General features: G+C 29.8%; 1 protein-coding gene across 11 annotated transcripts in view; it reads right to left on the reverse strand.

Moving 5' to 3' along the window:
• Positions 1 to 22,500, reverse strand: part of LOC145261125 (rap1 GTPase-activating protein 1-like) — a 1,259,270-nt gene that overhangs the window by 707,706 nt on the left and 529,064 nt on the right. For 9 of the 11 annotated variants that reach the window (XM_080119382.1, XM_080119381.1, XM_080119380.1 and 6 more), the window contains one exon: positions 13,147 to 13,420. In XM_080119382.1, the coding sequence (XP_079975508.1) occupies positions 13,147 to 13,420 (274 nt within the window). Of the gene's footprint in view, positions 1 to 1,712; positions 2,303 to 13,146; positions 13,421 to 22,500 lie in introns of those variants that run through there. The other 2 variants (XM_080119388.1, XM_080119386.1) reach the window with 2 other exon arrangements.

A 22,500-nucleotide genomic window follows, 5' to 3' on the forward strand; every position in this document is an offset into this window, starting at 1 on the left:
ACACAATCATGAATTGCTTAACACTAAGAGCACGATCATGAATTGCTTAACACTAAGAACACGATCATGAATTGCTTAACACTAAGAACACGATCATGAATTGCTTAACACTAAGAACACAATCATGAATTGCTTAACACTAAGAACACGATCATGAATTGCTTAACACTAAGAACACAATCATGAATTGCTTAACACTAAGAACACAATCATGAATTGCTTAACACTAAGAACACAATCATGAATTGCTTAACACTAAGAACACAATCATGAATTGCTTAACACTAAGAACACAATCATGAATTGCTTAACACTAAGAACACAATCATGAATTGCTTAACATTTGTATCGGTAATGTAACATAGATTAAATAAACCGTTCCGGTTAAAAATTCTGTACTAATTCCAATTTTGACATAAGAATGTTCGGTTACATCAATCAAAACGTTGTGAGAAATGAGAACAGTAGTCCGAAATAATACACACATTAATAATAGATTAATATAATTAGTATAAGTATATAATTATTATAACTACTGTAATTAATATTATTATTATTATAACTATCTAATTATTATTATAACTATTGTAATTAATATTATGATAGATAAACGAAATCTGAATTGAAACATTTTTGTACGGTAGAGATTTAAACATAGAAACAAATGTGAATTTGTGTCAACAAAAAAAGATTACAATTTATATTTATGTCAATTATTATACGAAAGTTAAATCAATCTTTATTTCTTAAATACTTTAGCCATGCATAAATACATGTTAAAATATTCTTCAGTTCTTTCAACCAACCTACTCCATATCCCCCCCGGAGATTTCCTGTCAACATACATGAAACCTACTATGACAAATATGCTATATACACATACATCCATTACATAATAAAAACTACACTTCTCCTATATCACAGGAACCACTATTTATCTCCCCCAAACAGCCTTAACAATCTATTTCGCTCCCAATGAAAATATCGCTAGACGTCACATTCCTATCATGTTACCTCGCACCTTCACCACTCTTCTGATGAGAAGCATTCGGCTTTGATTTCGGCATAAAGAGTTCCCACTTACCCAATACTCCTAAATAAATGTGTACCCTTGTTGAATAAATGAATAAACTTATATATATATATATATATATATATATATATATATATATATATATATATATATATATATATATATATATATATATATATATATATATAATTTTATATCTTCATTTTCATTTCTGGTTTACTTCCATTTAGAAAAGCTTTAATACAATTTTGTTGAGCTTTGTATTATCCGGATAATTATCTCCCCTTAAAGAATTGAATTTATTCTCTTCTTTTAACTTCCACACATACACACGCGCACGCGCAAGCGCGCACACACGCACATATATACGCACATAGACGCCCGTGCATATTCCCATTTCTTTTTTTTTTTTTTTTTTGTTGATTATTTATTATTCAGCAAAGTCTTCCGGATATTTGGATTTTTTAAGCAATGCTTAAAAAATCCAAATATCCGGCAATCCTGTGTGTTCTAGCGAATAAGTTGTAGCATATTTGAAATGCTGCCTATTTTGGCAAACCGTACTTAAAATCCATCCTTTTTTTCTAAGAAAAAACAAAAAACAAGTCGTTCTTTGTCAACACGTGTGTGAAATGTATCGCAAGTTTTGAACAGTTTGAAATTTGAAACAACTACTTACCGAGACTTAGAAACAGCATAACAACAAAGGACCTGTTCATAAAGTTCACTTTCTGGACAATTCACGGAATATTTCTGGGCCATTTTTTGCTGCAATATTTCATCGTACGTCATAAGTGTCTCTCTCCTACTGATTCATTGTTAATAGGCGGCGGTCGCAGTAATTTTCAACACCGTCTTGTTTTTCCTTTTTTCCTTTTTACATTTCGATGTTTGTATATCTGTGCAGATGGCATAAGGGCTTGAAAGTTTGAAAGCATAAACAACCAACCGTTGCCGCCACCGCCGTCGTCGCGATATGAGTACGTGCTGTTCGTTTAAGGTGGAATATGAGATGACCAAGTTGATGGGTTTAAGTGCTCTTTGCTAACAACGTAAGAATTGTGAGTTAGATGTGAAAGGGCAGTCGGCACTGTAAATAGACTCACCTAGATGTTGGCTGGCATGGAATCTATTTTTAATGTCAATGTCAATAAAAAGGGGGGAATGGATAGATTTTCAATGCTTGTGGATTTGAAATATAAATTAATGCACGGATTGAAATATAGGATTTCTGAGAGTCATCAACGCCGACTTGAGTTTCAAGTATTATATCTGTATGAACACTTTAACACAATGAGCCAACCCCAAAACAGAAGGAGTCATATAAACACACACACACACACACACACACACACACACACACACACACACACACACACACACACACACACACACACACACACACACACACACACAGATAGATAGATAGATAGATATGTGTGTGTGTGTGTGTGTTTACTAGCAGGCCTTCCGACGTCGCCCGGTCGTAAAATACACTAAAATATCATATTTTAGTGTATGCAAATGTTGGAACACATCTTCTATGCCCGTTATGAAGATTACGATTTTTTATGAAACGTTAACAACTAGGGATATATCACAAGGTAAATAGAACAAAATATGTGAAAATTCAAATATATCTAATTTGCATTGAATTTCATCTTTAGTTATTAGCACCAATCAAGATAGATTTCTTGGGTTTCAATTCCTACTTAAGACCTCTTAAGTTTAAAACTTAATTTCAAAGCATTCCAGAAAATCAAAATCATATGATGAATTTTGATTAAAATTAGAATAAGGATTGATGGTATTAATTTTATCCGCCATGGGACGGGTATTTCTCTAATCGTTTAATTGTGTGTGTGTGTGTGTGTGTGTGTGTGTGTGTGTGTGTGTGTGAAAGCAACATCGATAGAGCAATTGCGCCTCTTAACTTGTTGACCCCAAGTGTCATCATTGACTCTTCTTTCAAACAATTAAAAAAAAATTCAGATGTAAACAATAAAAAATAAATAATTTTTTTTTTTTCCAAAAAGGTCTTCAAGTCAAGATGTGAGACTGTTGCTATGACGACAACAACGGCAGCCAAACATAGCCAACTTCTTTGTCCTATTCTAACGTTGTGAGCTTCTGTCTCTTTAGAAAGGTCACTGTTTTCTATGGAGGAGAGCACTTAACTCAGTTAACTTTAGTGCCTCCTTATCAGAGGCGTGGTTGTAATGTTACATCATTGTCGACTGAAGTGGTTGAAAAAAATGATAATTTCGAAGAAACGAAATGGCTGGGAATCATAACTGGTCAGTTTTTAGATCAAAACCTTTGAAGATCATGATTCAGACAGAGGCAGTTCTTTACGTTTGGTGTGTCCGTTTTTTGGAAAACCTATGCTTTACGAATATTTAATCCCTAAATACAATACGTTATGCAAGCGATCCATTTCAGACAATTAATTGAATACAAGTTGCTATTTTACTCATAGTGGCGGTGGTGAGGGCATCATGGTTTCATATCTTTCCCAACATTATTAAAATAAAAAGTGAGATTGGAATAGTCTATTACTAGGTAACATGGATTAGTTCCGCCACAAAAGAATGAAATAAAAAAATTACTTGACACTTTTATCCAGTCATAACTAACAGAACGGAAACATTCTACCCTTATGGATTAAATAAAGGTTTCAGTTCATGCTTTTTCCACAAGTGCCTGTGGGAGCTCGGCGAATACTCAGTAGATGGTGGCGATCAGGCTGGCTTTGGTGTTGTGAGAGGATATGTTGGTCATGTTCTCAAAGTATGAACAAATGAAGTAGTCCAGCGCGTTCAGGTCGGGGAGGAGGTGGGGACCAGTGAGAATAGGATACAAAGGTGTAGCACTCTTTCTGAAGTCAAGCCTGGGTCTCTATGAACTTGTGGGTGGCACCAAGTCCTGCTGCCACGCTCAAGGTCTCACAGCAGCCATATGATTGTACCCGGGGACCACCACACTCTTCAGCATATCCAGATACACTTTGGTGTTGACTTTCAAGCCAATGTCGAAGATGTGAGGTGGCATGATGTGGCCCTCACTTGAAACCACACCAAAGACGATATCCGTGGCTGGAAACTTTGTTTTCATCATTTTTATCGTCCCACCCTGTAAAACATAGTACTAATTCTAAACAATTGGTAAATGTCTAAGGTTCTAAACTCCATATACTATTCAAAACTAAAATGTTGAATTTTTAGTTTTTGGTAATATGGAGTCTGGGACTCTATAGTAAACATTTATCAAACAATTCACAGTATACGGTTTATTGAACAAAAATGCTTTATATGCATAGATGAGAGGAAACATCCGTTCATATCTTGAACTTGGAACATTGTCCATAAAAATATCCATTGCATCATTCATGCTACACCCTCGTTAAGGTAAATGTTTCACAGCGTCGAAATGAAATAGACTGACATTTTTTGCTTTTAATCGTTCTGATTGTCCAATAATTACATTTAAAACATGAGAATGCCCTTAAGAATTCATATTCATTACTTGGAATCATTGAAACGAAACTAATCGATAAGAAAAATACAAAAATCTTCCCTCTTTCTCAATAGAAAAATGAAAGACAGAATTAATTGATAAAGACAAACCTAATCAATAAAAAAAATGAAAACTATTTCTATATTATTTAATTGGAATTTATTACTGAGATGAGTATTATTTATTAATTTTTTTTTATTAATTTTATTTATTAATTTATTTATTAATTTTATTAATTAATTTATTTATTAATTTATCTATTAATTTTATTTATCAATTTTATTAATTTTGTTTATTAATTTTATTTATTAATTTATTTATTAATTTTATTTATTAATTTATTTATTAATTTTATTTATTATTTTATTTATTTATTTTATTTATACATTTATTTATTAATATTATTTATTAATTTATTTATTAATTTTATTTATTAATTTATTTAATAATTTATTTATAAATTTTATTTATTAATTTTATTTATTAATTTATTTATTAATTTTATTTATTAATTTATTTATTAATTTATTTATTAATTTTATTTATTAATTTTATTTATTAATCTTATTTATTACTTTTATTTATTAATTTATTTATTAATTTTATTTATTAATTTTATTTATTAATTTATTTATTAATTTTATTTATTAATTTTATTTATTAATTTTATTTATTAATTTATTTATTAATTTATTTATTAATTTTATTTATTAATTTTATTTATTAATCTTATATATTACTTTTATTTATTAATTTATTTATTAATTTATTTATTAATTTTATTTATTAATATTATTTATTAATTCATTTATTAATTTTATTTATTAATTTATTTATTACTTTTATTTATTAATTTATTTATTAATTTTATTTATTAATTTTATTTATTAATTTATTTATTAATTTTATTTATTAATTTTATTTATTAATTTTATTTATTAATCTTATTTATTACTTTTATTTATTAATTTTATTTATTAATTTTATTTATTAATTTATTTATTAATTTTATTTATTAATTTTATTTATTAATTTTATTTATTAATTTATTTATTAATTTTATTTATTAATTTTATTTATTAATTTTATTTATTAATTTATTTATTAATTTTATTTATTAATTTATTTAATTATTTATTTATTAATTTTATTTATTAATTTTATTTATTAATTTTATTTATTAATTTTATTTATTAATTTTATTTATTAATTTTATTTATTAATTTATTTATTAATTTTATTTATTAATTTTATTTATTAATTTTATTTATTAATTTATTTATTAATTTATTTATTAATTTTATTTATTAATTTATTTAATTATTTATTTATTAATTTTATTTATTAATTTATTTATTAATTTTATTTATTAATTTTATTTATTAATTTTATTTACTGCAGACTATTATCCTCATCATTTTTGTTGTTTCACAACATTTCGACCAACTATTCCTTTGGCCTTTATCAGGTGGTAACCGCGACGGGATAAGAACTCTGAATCTCCTAACTGCATTCTCAGTAATTACTGCCTTCCATAGTTGTTGTCGTCTCACCATATTTTTGGCCAAGTAAGCCTCTGGCTATCTTCAGACAATTCTCACCTGGAACTGTAGAGATTCAACGTCTCTATCCATTACACATTGGGCCCCAAAGAATGTAGTTAGGAGATTTGGAGTTGCTATCCTGTCGTGGTTACCACTTGACGAATGTCCGAGGAATAGTTGGCCGAAACATTGTGAAACAACATCTAAGAAAGACGAAGATAATAGTCCGCAATAAAATAAATTAATAAATAATATTTTCTCTCATTTCATTCTGTTTTAATAACAATGGAATATTTTTATGTTTATTAAAAGTGAAAGAAATTTGTTTCTTCTCGTTTTTTATTATAATCAGATATTACTGAAATTAAGTCTCCCCTTGCTTTGCTCATAAAAAGGTAAAGTTGCATATGTAATTATTCTAGCGACCGGATGCACGTACGTTCACTTAGTATATCGATTTGACTTTTGAATATGCTGTGATTTTTTAAGTTTTTCTAAAATAGTTAAATGCCGTCATTCTATTCTTTTTTCTATAAGAAAGTGAAACCAGTATATTTCTGGAGCTTCGCATCAATAACTTCCGTTATTATTTCATTCTGAATAGCTGTTTCTTTTTGTTTAACGTTGGTTTGTGTTGTTAAAAAGAATAAAATTTATTTCAAATTAATTTCTCAGCATTTAATATTATTCTGTTCAGAATACTTTTTAAAGAAAGACATTTTTGTTAATAGCAGCAAACACAACTAATAACCGATTATTGCATTTATTATTACTAAATAATAATATGCTATTATTTTTAACCCCACAAAATTATAAGATGATGCTGTTTTCTATTAATTTTATTATTATGATGAACAACAATTGACAGGCTCCAAAGCTATTCCATAAAATAAAAAATGCTTTGGTATACTGGGTTTAAGATATTAATTATGGTGTTTAAGTAAAATTCTGATGATCCTCAACATGAGCTGGACTAAAAGCCAACCTTTGAGCCGCTTTTAGGCGAACAATAGAAAGAAAAAACAGTGTCAGAAATGAGTGAAAAAGTTTTGTGAATAAGGTTATTCTGCGTGAGGTACATAAGTCCAAACATAGGATGGTTGCGTTGTAGAATAAATGTGAATTTGATAATGAGTAAATGACAAAGCGAGAATGCCGGAGTTTGGGAGTAAAATCGAAATCGGATGAGAAAGAGCAAAACTATATCGGAGGCCACACGGATGGGTGATGGAGGTGGGGTTGAGACTGTAACAGAAGAAAATAATGAGTGGGAGAGTCCACAGTAAATACCAGTGCTATTTTATCATCAGTGCTTCTGGAAATGTCAGAGCAACTAAAATAATAACTCTAGTTCTGAGGGAGTCACTTTTGTGATCCGTAATTAACGCAAGTGGATCATAAAACTGGATCTTGATTTCATGGAAAGAATGGGATTCAAACTAAGTTCAAAAGAAAAAACGAATATTGGTATATATAAAAAAAGATAAGTTATTCTATAGTAATAACACAATTAAGTTTAAGACAAAATTGAGTTTAAGACAAAATTGAGTTTAAGATAAAACTAAGTTTAAGGCAAAATTATGTTCAAGGCTCCCAAAATTCAGACAAGGATTATCCACATGAACTCATGGCTTAACTGTTATTAGCATTGGTCAATGGTCAGGTTTAAATGAGAATGTTCTGGTAGTTTAAGGTTCAACCCCTACTATTTGATTTATGTGCATATTTCAGAGAGCTTCACTACATGTTTAAGAAGAAAATCCCACTGTTTATCATGATTTTCTTAAGGCGGATTTTTTAAACTGTCATGAATGGTATAATAGCATCAACTCTTATCTAGATATCCCATCTCTTTTGTAATCGTGTTCTTCATCGGTTTTCAATGTGATCTTCTTTATATCATCTCATATCATAGCTGGAGTCTGGAACTGGGAAAGATGTTTAAACTATGTTTAGTTGTTTTTTCAAACAGATTAATTAAGGCTACTTACTTACTATAACTAAGAATATCATAAACACTAACATGGCTAGCAGAATGAGAATAATCTACCTCAGTGGGTTAAATAAAAAGTTCCATTCAAAATTTCGTACAGGTTTCGAAATTTGGAAAGATGCATCAAAAGCAGATAGGAGATTACATTAGTGCAAAATGTTATGAAAAGGACAACCAAGTGATCCAAATAATAGGAAACCAGAATATTGAATCTTTACTTTATAACTGTAACCGACATTCATCCGACGATTGAGCTAGCTCTAAATGAGTTCATGACATCCTGCGTCAAGGCAATTCACCCATGTTTATCAGCAACAGATTCCTCAACATACTTCAGCCAGTTCAAGTGTCAAACACTAAAAAAATGGGAGCCAGACATCAGTTCCTTGTATCCAATGTTTTCGTTGGCTTTCTTCTGCCACTTCACACCTACGAATCATCCTTCATCGTTCCAATCCAAGTCTTCAGTTGGCCGCCTCTGCTAGCAGATGAGATTGGGCTACCAACTTGCAACGAAATATTAGTCTATTATTGTCTTCAATTTAATTTAGGTGTTTTTATATTTTGCGGTTTATCAACTTTTTCATTTATCAATTATATTACCAAAATTGAGTTTATCAACTTTTTCATTTATCAATTATATTACCAAAATTGAGTTTATCAACTTTTTCATTTATCAATTATATTACCAAAATTGAGTTTATCAACGTTTGTTTCTCTAAGGCTTTTTCCTATATACTTTAATGACACAAAATATTGTTTAGTTCTGGGATTGAGTTATGCTTGAAAATAAAAACAAAAAAACTTCTAATTAACCATAAATTGCAATTAATTGAACAAATCACCCATCTCTCATTTAGTTGTCTATATATTTCTCTTGTCTTCTCTCACTCTGTGTTGATTTAACCACTAATACCTCTGTGAACATTTAGAGAAAAAAGAATTCATTATTTCCATCTAATTTATATAGTATGTTCGAATACACCACAAACACGTATGTAAATTAAATAGCAAAATAATGTTTTTTTTTAAAGGATAGCATAGAAGTAAAGAGACTTATTATTTTTAATTATGCAAGAAGAATATATCAGAATTTATGAATTTTGGAACAAAATCAATATGGAACAGATAGTGGTACCGGTTGTAACTCAACGGGTCATGAGCACATCTAGTTTTTCTATAAATATACGTTTGTATGTGTGAATTTGTTCACTTAATATGTTTGTATGTGTGAATTTGTTTACTTAATATGTTTGTATGTGGGAATTTGTTTACTTAATATGTTTGTATGTGTGAATTTGTTTACTTAATATGTTTGTATGTGTGAATTTGTTCACTTAATATGTTTGTATGTGTGAATTTGTTCACTTAATATGTTTGTATGTGTGAATTTGTTTACTTAATATGTTTGTATGTGTGAATTTGTTTACTTAATATGTTTGTATGTGTGAATTTGTTTACTTAATATGTTTGTATGTGTGAATTTGTTTACTTAATATGTTTGTATGTGTGAATTTGTTTACTTAATATGTTTGTATGTGTGAATTTGTTCACTTAATATGTTTGTATGTGTGAATTTGTTTACTTAATATGTTTGTATGTGTGAATTTGTTTACTTAATATGTTTGTATGTGTGGATTTGTTTACTTAATATGTTTCTATGTGTGAATTTGTTCACTTAATATGTTTGTATGTGTGAATTTGTTTACTTAATATGTTTGTATGTGTGAATTTGTTTACTTAATATGTTTGTATGTGTGAATTTGTTCACTTAATATGTTTGTATGTGTGAATTTGTTCACTTAATATGTTTGTATGTGTGAATTTGTTTACTTAATATGTTTGTATGTGTGAATTTGTTTACTTAATATGTTTGTGATCGAAAAACATATTGTAGTTCATGTCAGGTTAATCATGTATGAGTTTGCCTTTCGTTATGGAATGCATTCGTTTCAAAAGAATGGCTTGAGATTCTACAAAAGATCTGAACGAATCATAAGATAATTGGAGATTAAGGTACAAAATGAACCAAAATGTAATCCATAATGATGAGGATGCTTGTACAAAGGATTCTGAGAAAAGGATTAAGACAAACGGATTATTACAAAGACTCATATAATTGATTGTCTTGGGCTCTGGTTAAAAATAGGAGAAATACAAGAAGAAGAAGGCGAGAAAATAAAAGGGGATGAGAGAGAGAGAGAGAGAGAGAGAAAGAGAGAGAGAGAGAGAGAGAGAGAGAGAGAGAGAGAGAGAGAGAAAAGGAATAAACGAAGGAAAAAACAACTGGAGTAAAAACTAAATGGAAGAAGGAAAGAGGATAAAAAAGAAAAATAGGAACAAAATTTTACTCAGAAAATATAAAATGTGAACATTAATAACGAAGTGGAAACGTGTAAACTATTACTACTACTACTACATCATCATCATCATTATCATCATCAGTTTAACAATTGATTTACATGATGGCATGTGTTGGACAGATTTTAGAAATTAGAAATTGACTTCCAAATTAGTCTATCTCTAATTGCTCTTTAATATTCTTCCTTATCATTATATCCGATATTTTCGTTGGCTTTCTTCTGCCACTTCACACCTACTAATCATCGTTTTGTTCATCCATTCTTTAAATGTGACCAAACCAGTCAAGTCTCCTATTCTGCACACGTCTTCCTAGTTTCTGATTAACTAAAATATATTTGTGCCTTTTTTAAAATGTAAAAAAGAATTTTAAAACAGTCTGTACCATTCATCTCTCGTTTCCTGTTCTGAAATGCCCACATCTAAAAGAAATTTGCTTTTTTGAGGAGAGTCAAGCTATTTTGTTTATCGTTTCCATTATCATTATCCCATTATCATTATCATTATCATTATTCCATTATCATTATCATTATCATTATCATTATTCCATTATCATTATCATTATCATTATCATTATCATTATTCCATTATCATTATCATTATCATTATCATTATCATTATTCCATTATCATTATCCCATTATCATTATCATTATCATTATCATTATCATTATTCCATTATCATTATTCCATTATCATTATCATTATCATTATCATTATCATTATTCCATTATAATTATCATTATCATTATCATTATCATTATTCCATTATCATTATCATTATCATTATCATTATTCCATTATCATTATCATTATTCCATTATCATTATCATTATCATTATCATTATTCCATTATCATTATCATTATCATTATCATTATAATTATTCCATTATCATTATTCCATTATCATTATCATTATCATTATTCCATTATCATTATCATTATCATTATCATTATCATTATCATTATTCCATTATCATTATCATTATCATTATCATTATCATTATCATTATCATTATTCCATTATCATTATCATTATCATTATCATTATTCCATTATCATTATCATTATCATTATCATTATCATTATCATTATTCCATTATCATTATCATTATCATTATCATTATTCCATTATCATTATCATTATCATTATCATTATTCCATTATCATTATCATTATCATTATCATTATCATTATCATTATTCCATTATCATTATCATTATCATTATCATTATCATTATCATTATTCCATTATCATTATCATTATCATTATCATTATCATTATCATTATTCCATTATCATTATCATTATCATTATCATTATCATTATCATTATTCCATTATCAAATCGCCTTTACTCGAATGCTTTATTACTAAATCTTTGGGAAGGAGAATATTTATAACTTGCCGACGTAAAGCAAGTAATATCGAATGCTTTGCATCGACTAAAAATAAACTCTGTGCATTTTTTTTAGTGAAAATGGTTGCGGCCAATTCATTTGCTTCGTTGCACTCATGTGTTTACTGTGCAACGGAAATTTTATAAATGGTTTTGATTTTCCTTTTACCATCTAGGTAATATTCTACCAGTTCCTTCCTTATTGAGTCCGTACGTTACACTTTTAAAAAGGTTAAATACAATTTTGAAGGCCAAGCTGTTTCAAAAAAGAAGGCCAAATTCATAAAATTTGATTTTAAAAGGGCAATCTTGCAGTCATGGGCAAGAACATAAGAATAACCTCCCTTTGATGTAGCCTCGTTTTCAAATATTATTATACAACTATATGATCATTGTTGCAATAGTGTAAACCAAGAAAGTCATAAACAGTTTGAAAAGCAGCAGTTTTTCAATGAAGTCAGCAAAACGTTACATAAAAAGGATCATTCAAAAGAAACAGGGCAAAAAAAGGAAAACATTTTCTTGCAAGTGTTGCTAGACAGAAGGAATAAATTAAAGATTATCTCTTACAATATGATTTTATTATTTGTATTGGACTATGTAGCACAATATTACTTTTCTGAGTATGTATTAGTACTTATTAATTTATCTCATTTGGGTCAGTTTTATATTTAAAATACAATGGACATTTTTTCATAGAAATCTTAATCAACTCATATTTGCTGCGTTTTTCTGTTTAAAAAACTAACTTTTTGCACTACCCCCAAAAATATCAGTTTTATTAAAACATATTTGCTTATTAAATATATTTCTCATTCTGTGGAATTTCCACGGGCCACACTAGTAAATAATTATTGGTGAGTGAAGCAAACAGATACAAATAGTGCACGTGTAACAAATGAGCTGCGAATGTTTAAACATGTTGTTATAAACATGTTGTTATAAACATGTTGTTATAAACATGTTGTTATAAACATGTTGTTATAAACATGTTGTTATAAACAGCTAATTGTTATTAGTCTAATGTTGTTTTTATCTCCTTGCAATTATTCGATGGAAATTACTTTCAAAATATTCCATCTTTTATACAAGGCAATTTGTGATATTTACTTTTAACACGATAACATTAATATTTGATTCCTATTTATGTCACCTAAATTACTTTGAGTGAAATGGATCCATGCTTTATTAAGTGACAAACTTTTTCGTTTCTTTAAAAAATTTTCTGTGCTAAACAATCTAAAAACCAGAATGAACGAAAACGACCCCCCCCCCTCACCTCCAAAAAAAAAAAAACTTACCTGGTACACTTGAAGCATGCCTTGTGGTAAACCACTCCTTTGATGGAAACTCTATCCACTTGGATGCTAAAGCCACATAGGCTGCACTGATCTGAGGGAGATGTAGCCCCTTGGCGCCTGGGGAGGCTATGATGGTTAAAACTACCAGAGCTGAGGTTACTACTTGTGCTGCGGTGCATTTGTGGAGGACATGTCAGTGGGCGTTGATTGCATCCATACTTTTTGACGCTGCGCAAACTTACACCTTCTTCCTGACCTGAGTCAAAGAATTCATCTGAAAATTAAAAATAAACATAAATCGATAAATTAATGACCTGATTATCAATTAAAAATTATAAATAATAACGAATCGATTTATTGATGACCTGATTATCAATTAAAAATTAGAAATAAATAAAAATCGATATATTGATGATTTTATTATTGTTATGGGGTACAAATCACCCCTATTTGAGAACTAAGTGGAATCAACCAGTCCTATGAATACCTCTGGTTTCAGAGACTAAACGGAGACATTTATCTTTATGATAAATACATATTATATTTTATACACTTTACACTACTTGTGGTTTCTTTCATTTGGTCCACAATCAATTATCAATTAAAAATTAGAAATAATGACAAATCGATTTATTGATGGCCTGATTATCAATTGAAAATTAGAAATAAAAATGAATCGATATATTGATGACTGTATTACAAATTGAAAATTAGAAATGAAAACTAATAGTAAAAAAAGGAATGGAAACAACATTTTGGGAAACTATTCGATGAAATATTTAATAGAATTTTATCTATGTGTAGATATTGTATCGCTGGCTGGATATTTTTGGAGGAGGGCATTGAAAAAAATATAGAGATGTTTCCAAAAAAGGTAACACACACACACACACACACACACACACACACACACACACACACACACACACACACACACACACACACACACACACACACACAAAATAATAATAAAGCATAAATAGTACAGGAAAAATTAAATGACAATCAATAATAATAATTTTAAAAAAAATATTTTTAACTGTTAACCAATGGAAGAGTTTATCAGATGTGTGCATGCAGTGTGATGATGATGATGATGATGATGATGATGATGATGATGATGATGATGATGATGTAAACGAAGCAAGAGACTTCGTTGGTTTGGTCACATTGAAAGAATGTCTGAGAGTGTTTGAGTTAGTTGAACAGTTGAGGTGGCATGGTCAGTTGACAAGGGAAAAAAAAACAAAGAAAACATGGCAGAAAGATAAAAATGAAATTGAAAGAAAGAACGAAAAATAAAGATCTGGAAAGGATAGCTTACTTTGTAAATCAATTTCTAAAAACCGTTTAACACATGCCGTCTAATAAAACAAGCGCTAAGATGATGATGATGATGATGATGATGATAAAAAAATCTATTAATGCTGTTGTATATGATACTGGTGACCTCTCCATATTTTGATATCAAGCTGTAAACGATTGCTGATTAAAAGTTGCTTTAGTAAAAAAAAAAAACTTACATATACAAAGTGTGTCTGAAAAGTAACGGGACTGGTGTCAGCAATAATTTATTTCAGTTTTAAACAATAAATCAGATGGGTTTCTCTTCAAAGCAATCCGACACATTGTCTTGGTAATGTGTAAGCACAACGGCATAGGAAAAAATGGCCGCTGAGTTCTTAGAATGTGTCCAATAAGTCTTGTAACTGATGTTTATGGCAATTTATTTCATGTAAAGTGAAGAAATAACAATATTCCAACTTGTCATGAAACTGTCTGACAATTTCGAAATGATTCAATGGATTGCAACACGTCAGTTAATAGGCAATTCCTGGAGGTGCGAAATCTGTAATTTACCATATTCGCATTGAACCATTATTCGCAATCAATTGAAATGTTCAAGGGATGGACTTCCATGTCTAATACGAAAAAACTTTTTTTTTAAGAAAAACAAACTTTCCTTACAAACAATTATCTTCATACTTCATATCTAAAATAAGGATTTCTTTCAGTTTCATTTTTTTTTACACTAAACTCGAACTCAGCGGCCATTTTGTTTCTAGGCCGCTGTCTCTACAAAATACTCATTGTCTCTATTGCCCTTCTATGGAGTACGAAAATGATTCTTCTGATATGTTCCTCAGTTCTGTCGATCTGACCCTTATGATGCTTCCAAACATTGAAAAGATGTCCCGCTGAATCATCCCCTTGAGTTTGGGGTATTTTTATGCCTGATAGATTCTTTCCTTGATCGAAGTGTAGAAACTTAAAATACGATTAAAGCCTTTTCATTTATTGGTTTGTCTTTTTTGTTAGTCATGACACCCTAACACCCGTTCACTTGTTATAAAACATTTTTTGATGAAACGCCTTTTGATTTTGATGTGGAAAATTTTAATCATTCAAATCTGCTTCGTTTATTTTTGTTTGGTAAAGCATTTAATGGACATTTAATGAAAAAAAATGTTATTTCAAACGGACACGTAACAGACCACTAAAATTCTATTTGAAACTGACCAATGATAGAAAAAGCCCCTAATTTAAAAAATGATATCCTTTAAATTGTAAATTCTGCTACGCATAAAACATTGAACGTTTAAGTTTAAATAAGATTTTATCTTTTCGCCGTCATAAGACTGAAAAAAAGATTTTTAACGAACACACAAACAACAACGAAGTGATTAACTTGAAAGAAAAGGAAAATAAAAAACAAAATAAAAAATGGTCATCAGACTAAAAAGGAGACCGTCAACATAAGGTGAAGAATATTGCTTGACTCATTTTCGTACAAACGTTCTGAAACTTTTTCACTCAGCGCCACTTGTGAAACACCCAACCTACTCAGCTAACAAAAAGTTAAGATACTGAATATTTTGATAATAAAAGAGAAACACTTGCTAAGTTTTTATTGATTTTTTACTTACTAAAAAATGCATACATCTTTAAATAAAGGATGGTTTTAGAATCTAATGAGATTCATATTCAAGAAAATGTGCTTATGCAAATACTTTATTCAGACTTGTTTAAATAGTTTCTTTTCGACAGTGTAGCTAGCTCTTTCCCGTCTCTGAATGTATGATACTTGGAGACTGCTCTACTTAAATATGTTTTAATTGAGAAAAATCCAAGTATATCAGCGATTTTAATGATTTATTCGATACATTATCAATAAATTATGTATTTTATAAGTTTTATGTTGTTGTAAATTCAAAAATAATAATAAAAGAAAAAGAAGATGTGTGACGACTGAATCGATTCAAACGAACGTTAAAAAAGCAAATGGTTTGAATAATTTATTCCTTTTCTCCACTTCATTTGGATATGCTTTCTTTATCACTCCCCAAAGCAAGTAAGTTTTCACAGGAACGTGTTAACTAAGGTATTTTCAACTAAAGAAAATCATTTCAAACACCCAAAGTAACAAGTCTATATCAAACTTATAAGCCAACGTGAACTTAAAAATAAATAAATAAATAAATATAAACCTTTAAACAAAACACTCAAAAGTTATAAAGAGAGGGACATCACTAGCTAGCTGTAGGAAAGACCCCAAACGTATGCTCAGCACTCACCCCATGCCTTTGGTCTGGGGGAGGCAAGTCATAAAGGAATCTTCAATAACTCGCATACAAACCTTCTTCATCTCGTACAGACATTTTTACACACTAGTAAGAATCAGGTGAACAGAAACGAACTGTTACTCACAAATATACAAGAATGAACAAGAAAAAGGTAAATCAACACACATGCACAGTAGTACACTGCCAAATACTCACACATGTATATTACTTAGACATGCATAATCACACTATGAACGCATTGACCTACATATTTCTAAGCTTTGTGACTAGTAACTCAACTTTTTTTGCCAAACACAAGCTTACATAAATAACCACTTACTGAAAATGGCTTTTATCTATATATCTATAAAAGTGAAATTGTGTGTGTGTGACTGTGTGTGTACATTTCTCTAGCAAACTACTCATTTTTTAGTCTACAGACTCGAGATTTGACATAAGAGGTATTGAGATTTGGGAAAATCTAAATCGATGAACGGACAAGGGTGAATTTACAGGTTCACCCTCGTTTTGTTAGGGGACCAAAAACTGTATATGTAAATATATACATCTATATATATATATATATATATATTCTTAGAATCAAAGTTTATGCCACTAAGTCGAGTATAATAATTATAATAGTGTTTGCTCCTAAACAAATAGCATTACTCAGAGGAGACACTGATCTAAGCAAAATATAACGGAATCAATTTTTTTTTAATTTAATATAGAATTATTGATTCCCTGACAAAAGGAGAGTGGACCTGTGAATTCACCCTTGTCCATTTGTCTGTTCGTCTGTCCGCACTTTTCTCAATAACTAAACCCTGGAATTTTTTGAGATTTTGCACAAACATTAAGCATAATATGAGTAAAAGAATAACAGAAGGGATTTTCCATGAAAACTCCGGTTGCCCCCCCCCCCTCCCAGGGATGCCTTTTAGGTTAAAATGGATAAAATTGACACTTTTGTGCCCATTAAAAAAAAAAAAAAATGATGTCTTGGATTTTTATAAAACTTTCTGAAAAGTTGTAACTAACTAATTTCTATATAATTTCGTTTGTCTATATTTCGCGATAACTCTTGGGTGTGCCCCAGGGGCTCTGTTAGGGCTGGTAAAAACACTCCATTTTTGGCACCATTTTACCATATTGGTCCAAAGTTTTCTGTGTATGTCTATTTAGCAGTTTTGCATGGTGCTGAACTCAAATTTAAATATGTTAAGGCCTTGGGGTCTTTTGGGGCTAAATAGGGGAGGGAGGGACAAATAATGGACTTAGTCATTTTGTTTTGCATGGTGCAGAACTCAAATTTACATATGTTAAGCCCAAAACTGCATAGTTTGTTCATTTTCACCAGGACTTGACATCCCCTGGGTACTTTTGGGGCTAAATAGGGTAGGGGGCAAATGCTGAACTTAGTCATTTTCTATGCCTCGTTCACTGTGCACTCATGAGGGCGCATGCATGCTTCACTTGTTAAATTTCAAATTCAAACTTTATGACAAAAAAGTATTTCAATTTTGAAACGCTTTCACACGGTCAAACATTCCACTTAAAAGTTTGTTTCTTTCATTTTATCATCGTTTTTTTTTTTTTTTTGAACACTCAGCATACACCAAAACACTCAGCATACACAAAAACACTTAAATGGTCAAAAAGTTAATCGGTATCTTGTTCTGTTATTACAGTGAGAATCTGGGCACAACGGCCGCGTTTTCATTCTTTCTACTGATTAGCTGTGAAAATAAGATTTTGTTTTCACAAGTGACAGAAACTTTCACCCGCCATTAATGGAGAAATATGGCTGGCCAAAGAACTGGGAAAGTTCCATTTGATTGTATCAAGAACTTCCACACTCGTTGCGTTTCCTCATAAGTGAATGCTTACGCTTTCTTCCATTTTAGATTGTTTTCTTAAAACGTTGCCTAAAAAAGTCCATGTATATGTTCAGCCATATTGCTCAATAACACATTCTCATAGATTTAGATAGGTGTGAAAATTATAAGATTTGTTTTATGTCATTTCGATATTAATAAAACCATGAGACTAGTTCTCGTGTGTCTGTTTCTCACAACTACGTGACTTACGCATTATTATTTTCTTATAAATTATTTACAGAATTAAAAATACAATCGTTTAAAATACTAAAATGAACATAAAGAAAATTTTAGTTTCAGCAAATAATTTAGCAGCATGAAATAAAGTGAGGTAAAATGTTCCACATAAGAGAGAGAAAGAGAGAGGAATATAAAAAGAGGGGGATAGAAAGAGAGAAATAGATAGAAAGAGAGAGTGAAAGAGATATCTAATTAGTATTTGCGTATCCCCTTTTCAGCATCTCCAAAAATATGTGGCCAATTTCATCTTCCTTGCATGTGTCACATAATCAGCATTTCCCATTCTCTCTCTACTGTCAGCTCATTTAGTAGCTGTGACACTTAGGTTCTTATTTTATATGAAATAAAGTCAGATTTTCCTCTATTTCTTTGATCAGAATAGCTCGTTAAACATTAGTTGCATGTAAAATTCTGCTTTGTATGCTCTTTAGTCAGATGATATGTGCCCCCTCCCAAATCCAGCGTTATTCGAATTCATCTATTTTTATATTTTATCCGTTTAACCGTTTTCTTCTTTGCTAAGTAATTATTTATAAATTTAAAAGTTAGAAAACAAACTTGAAATTATTTATGCGATTTCCTTTTGAAAGAAAAAGCCGAAACAATGGAAGGAACAATCGAGATATGATGAGTTATGATGATGATGATGATGATGATGATAATGATGATGATGATGATTATGATGATGAGGAGGAGGAGGAGGAGGAGGAGAGTGGTGATGATGATGATGATGATGATGATGATGATGATGATGATGATGGTGGTGGTGGTGGTGGTGGTGGTGCTTGTTGCGCTTGTTGAACAAGATGAAAACAATAATCCAAATAATCGATGTTCATCTACAAAATTCCGAAAACATAACTGACATATCGTAAAACACAACAAACAATCATTTAGAAATAAATCTCAAAATTTCTGTTGAATTAAATTTATAAAGTTCACTAAATTAATCACTTTTAAAAAGCAGTAACAGTGTTTATAGAATGGGTATTTAGCTAGTATTAAAACAAAAGATGAGCTAAAACATCTCTTTAATCTCTGTATTTAAACCAGTTTCTTCATTCTTTAATCGTATCTGCAGATAATGTGCCAAGCAAATTTTGGTGCAATGCACCGTCGCCGCAGCCACCACCATTACTCAGTTGACAATAAAAGTTTGTAATCGCTTTTCTAATTAAATGTGCATTCAAAAATATTCAAAACCGCGAAAAAAAGTTTTAACAATTCTTCAAATTCTAACAGAAAAAAGCAATTCATTCTGCAACAATGGAGTTCAATGTAATCAGAAAAGACCCCCCCCCCCAAAAAAAAGACGTTTTTTATGTCATGTGCATGTTATAGAAGATACTAGCAGAATATCTGACTTTGCCCGGGTACAAAATATGATGTTTGTGGAAATCTATGCACACACCAGGTTTAGTATTATATGATAGCAACTACACAATATTTTTCCAAGAAATCTATAAAAGTGAAAATAATTTAATATTCTATTAGAATTTCAAAATGGTTAAACGTTTGAGGAATTTAATTAATTTCTTAAAAGTATAACTATTTTGAAATTCTATATAAATATTAAATTGTTCCTATTTTTATAGATTTCGAAAATAAAGGTATTATCTTTGAAAAATGTCTAAAAATATTGAATATTTTTACATTTATATGATAGAATACAAATGCCAGGATGATTTCATATTAATGGCGAACCTTTTGATCCTTAACTACCAATTTCAATGAGGCATATTCATTTTCACAGAGAAACACAAGCAACTTGTGTCTTTTATATGTCTATAGTAGCAATACCCGACTGAATAAGTATTTTATATATTTAGTTTAAATTTCCTTCAAATTGGATCTACTTATTTGAAGTTTTAAGATGGTTCTATTCCCTATTGCACACTTAGAGGTGAAAGATGGTGATATTTGGCACATTGGGATAACATGGAGATTCAGGACCATTTCCATTGTCTTCCTCGAATAAGTTTATGTATATAATAAAAATTTCTATTAAGATATTTCAAGTTATAAACATTTATTGAAATAAATAAAAAATACAATAGTATAAAATAAAATATTGAAAAAAAATGAATATTAATGAAGTTCGAAATCGGATGATTTCAAGCTTCGTTAATATTCATTTTTTTTTCTCGCTATTACTCACACTCAAAACCTGATACTACATAATTAGTTTCTCCCTCCCAGTATTCGTCATGTAGTCAGCACTTCCCCCTCTGTCTATGCTTATTTTACACCTCTGCCGCTTGTATTAATGTTTTTCATAAATATAAGCGTTAGACAAACAAAAAAAATAATGATTCGATTTAAACAGAAAAAAAGTATAACAAAAATGACTCCCGGACAACGCCAGCTAGTAAGAACATAAAATATCAATTTAACTACGATACTAAAAGCGACATACGTAAATGCATTGGACAAACAGTACGAAAATGAACGCGTGAAAGTTATTTATAATATATATACGCATTTTTCTATAAAAATGAATATGCCTTAATGAAATTGTTAAAGACCAAAAGGTTCGTCACTAATATGAAATCATCCTGGGATTTGCATTTTCTATAACCCCATTATTCTGACGCCGAAATACTCAATTTTAGTAGATCTTTTCATATATATATATATATATATATATATATATATATATATATATATATATATATATATATATATATGTTTTGATGAGAAGAATTGCATTTTTCGAAACTCCATGGAATAAGGTTTTCTTGTTTTATTTGTATTCCTTGTTGAATAATTAACATTTTGTATACTTTCCTAACAGGTTTATAAAGTTTTTGAAAATTTGAATAATTTTTCAATATCAAGATTTTTATAGTATATATATATATATATATATATATATATATATATATATATATATATATATATATATATATATATGTATGTATATATATAACAGTGTGTGTGTGTGTGTGTGTGTGTGTGTGTGTGTGTGTGTGTGTGTGTGTGTGTGAAATATCGTAACTGCTGATATGCTATTACTATTAGACTGGATGTGCAAAAGAGATGGATATAAAAATATAATTTATTTGAATCTATGAAAGTCTGATATTCAGAAGGGCCTGAAGAAACATTATTACGCACAACTCAACGTCCGATTTTCTTGAATACCTGCAACATTCCGACTGATGTAAAACAACGCCTAATTCTTTTCACCGAATTCAATAAATAAAACCCCAATAAGAAACGCCCCTTGCATTTCCTTTATTCAATCTTATCTTGAATAAGCACGAACAAGCAATGAATTTGGTTCAGTTGATAAATTCGTGTTTCATTCAACCTATTTATATCCTTCCTTCCTACATTTTTGACTTATAAGAATGTCTTTTGTATTTCCTGTTGTCTTGAAATGGAAATATTTATCGGATTACAGTTGCCTTTATAGATTGACACAAAAATAAAGATTCATAAAAGTTTCACATCTAACAAAAACAAGTATACAGCGCATGTAAATATACGATGTCTATCATTATTACAGTTTCAGTGAGAATCAAGTGTGCTATTATTCTTAGACCGAATAATGCATCTAAAGTGTTATTTTCTTTTTCTATACCTGTTAGTTTATCAGAAGCATATATTTAAACAGTCGAATGTCGAATGCAAATCCTGCAAACACATATCAGCAAAAAACAGTTGGA

The sequence above is a fragment of the Euprymna scolopes genome, chromosome 37, assembly GCF_053919585.1.
Source record: "Euprymna scolopes isolate OS-2025 chromosome 37, ASM5391958v1, whole genome shotgun sequence".
Lineage (NCBI taxonomy): Eukaryota > Metazoa > Mollusca > Cephalopoda > Sepiida > Sepiolidae > Euprymna > Euprymna scolopes.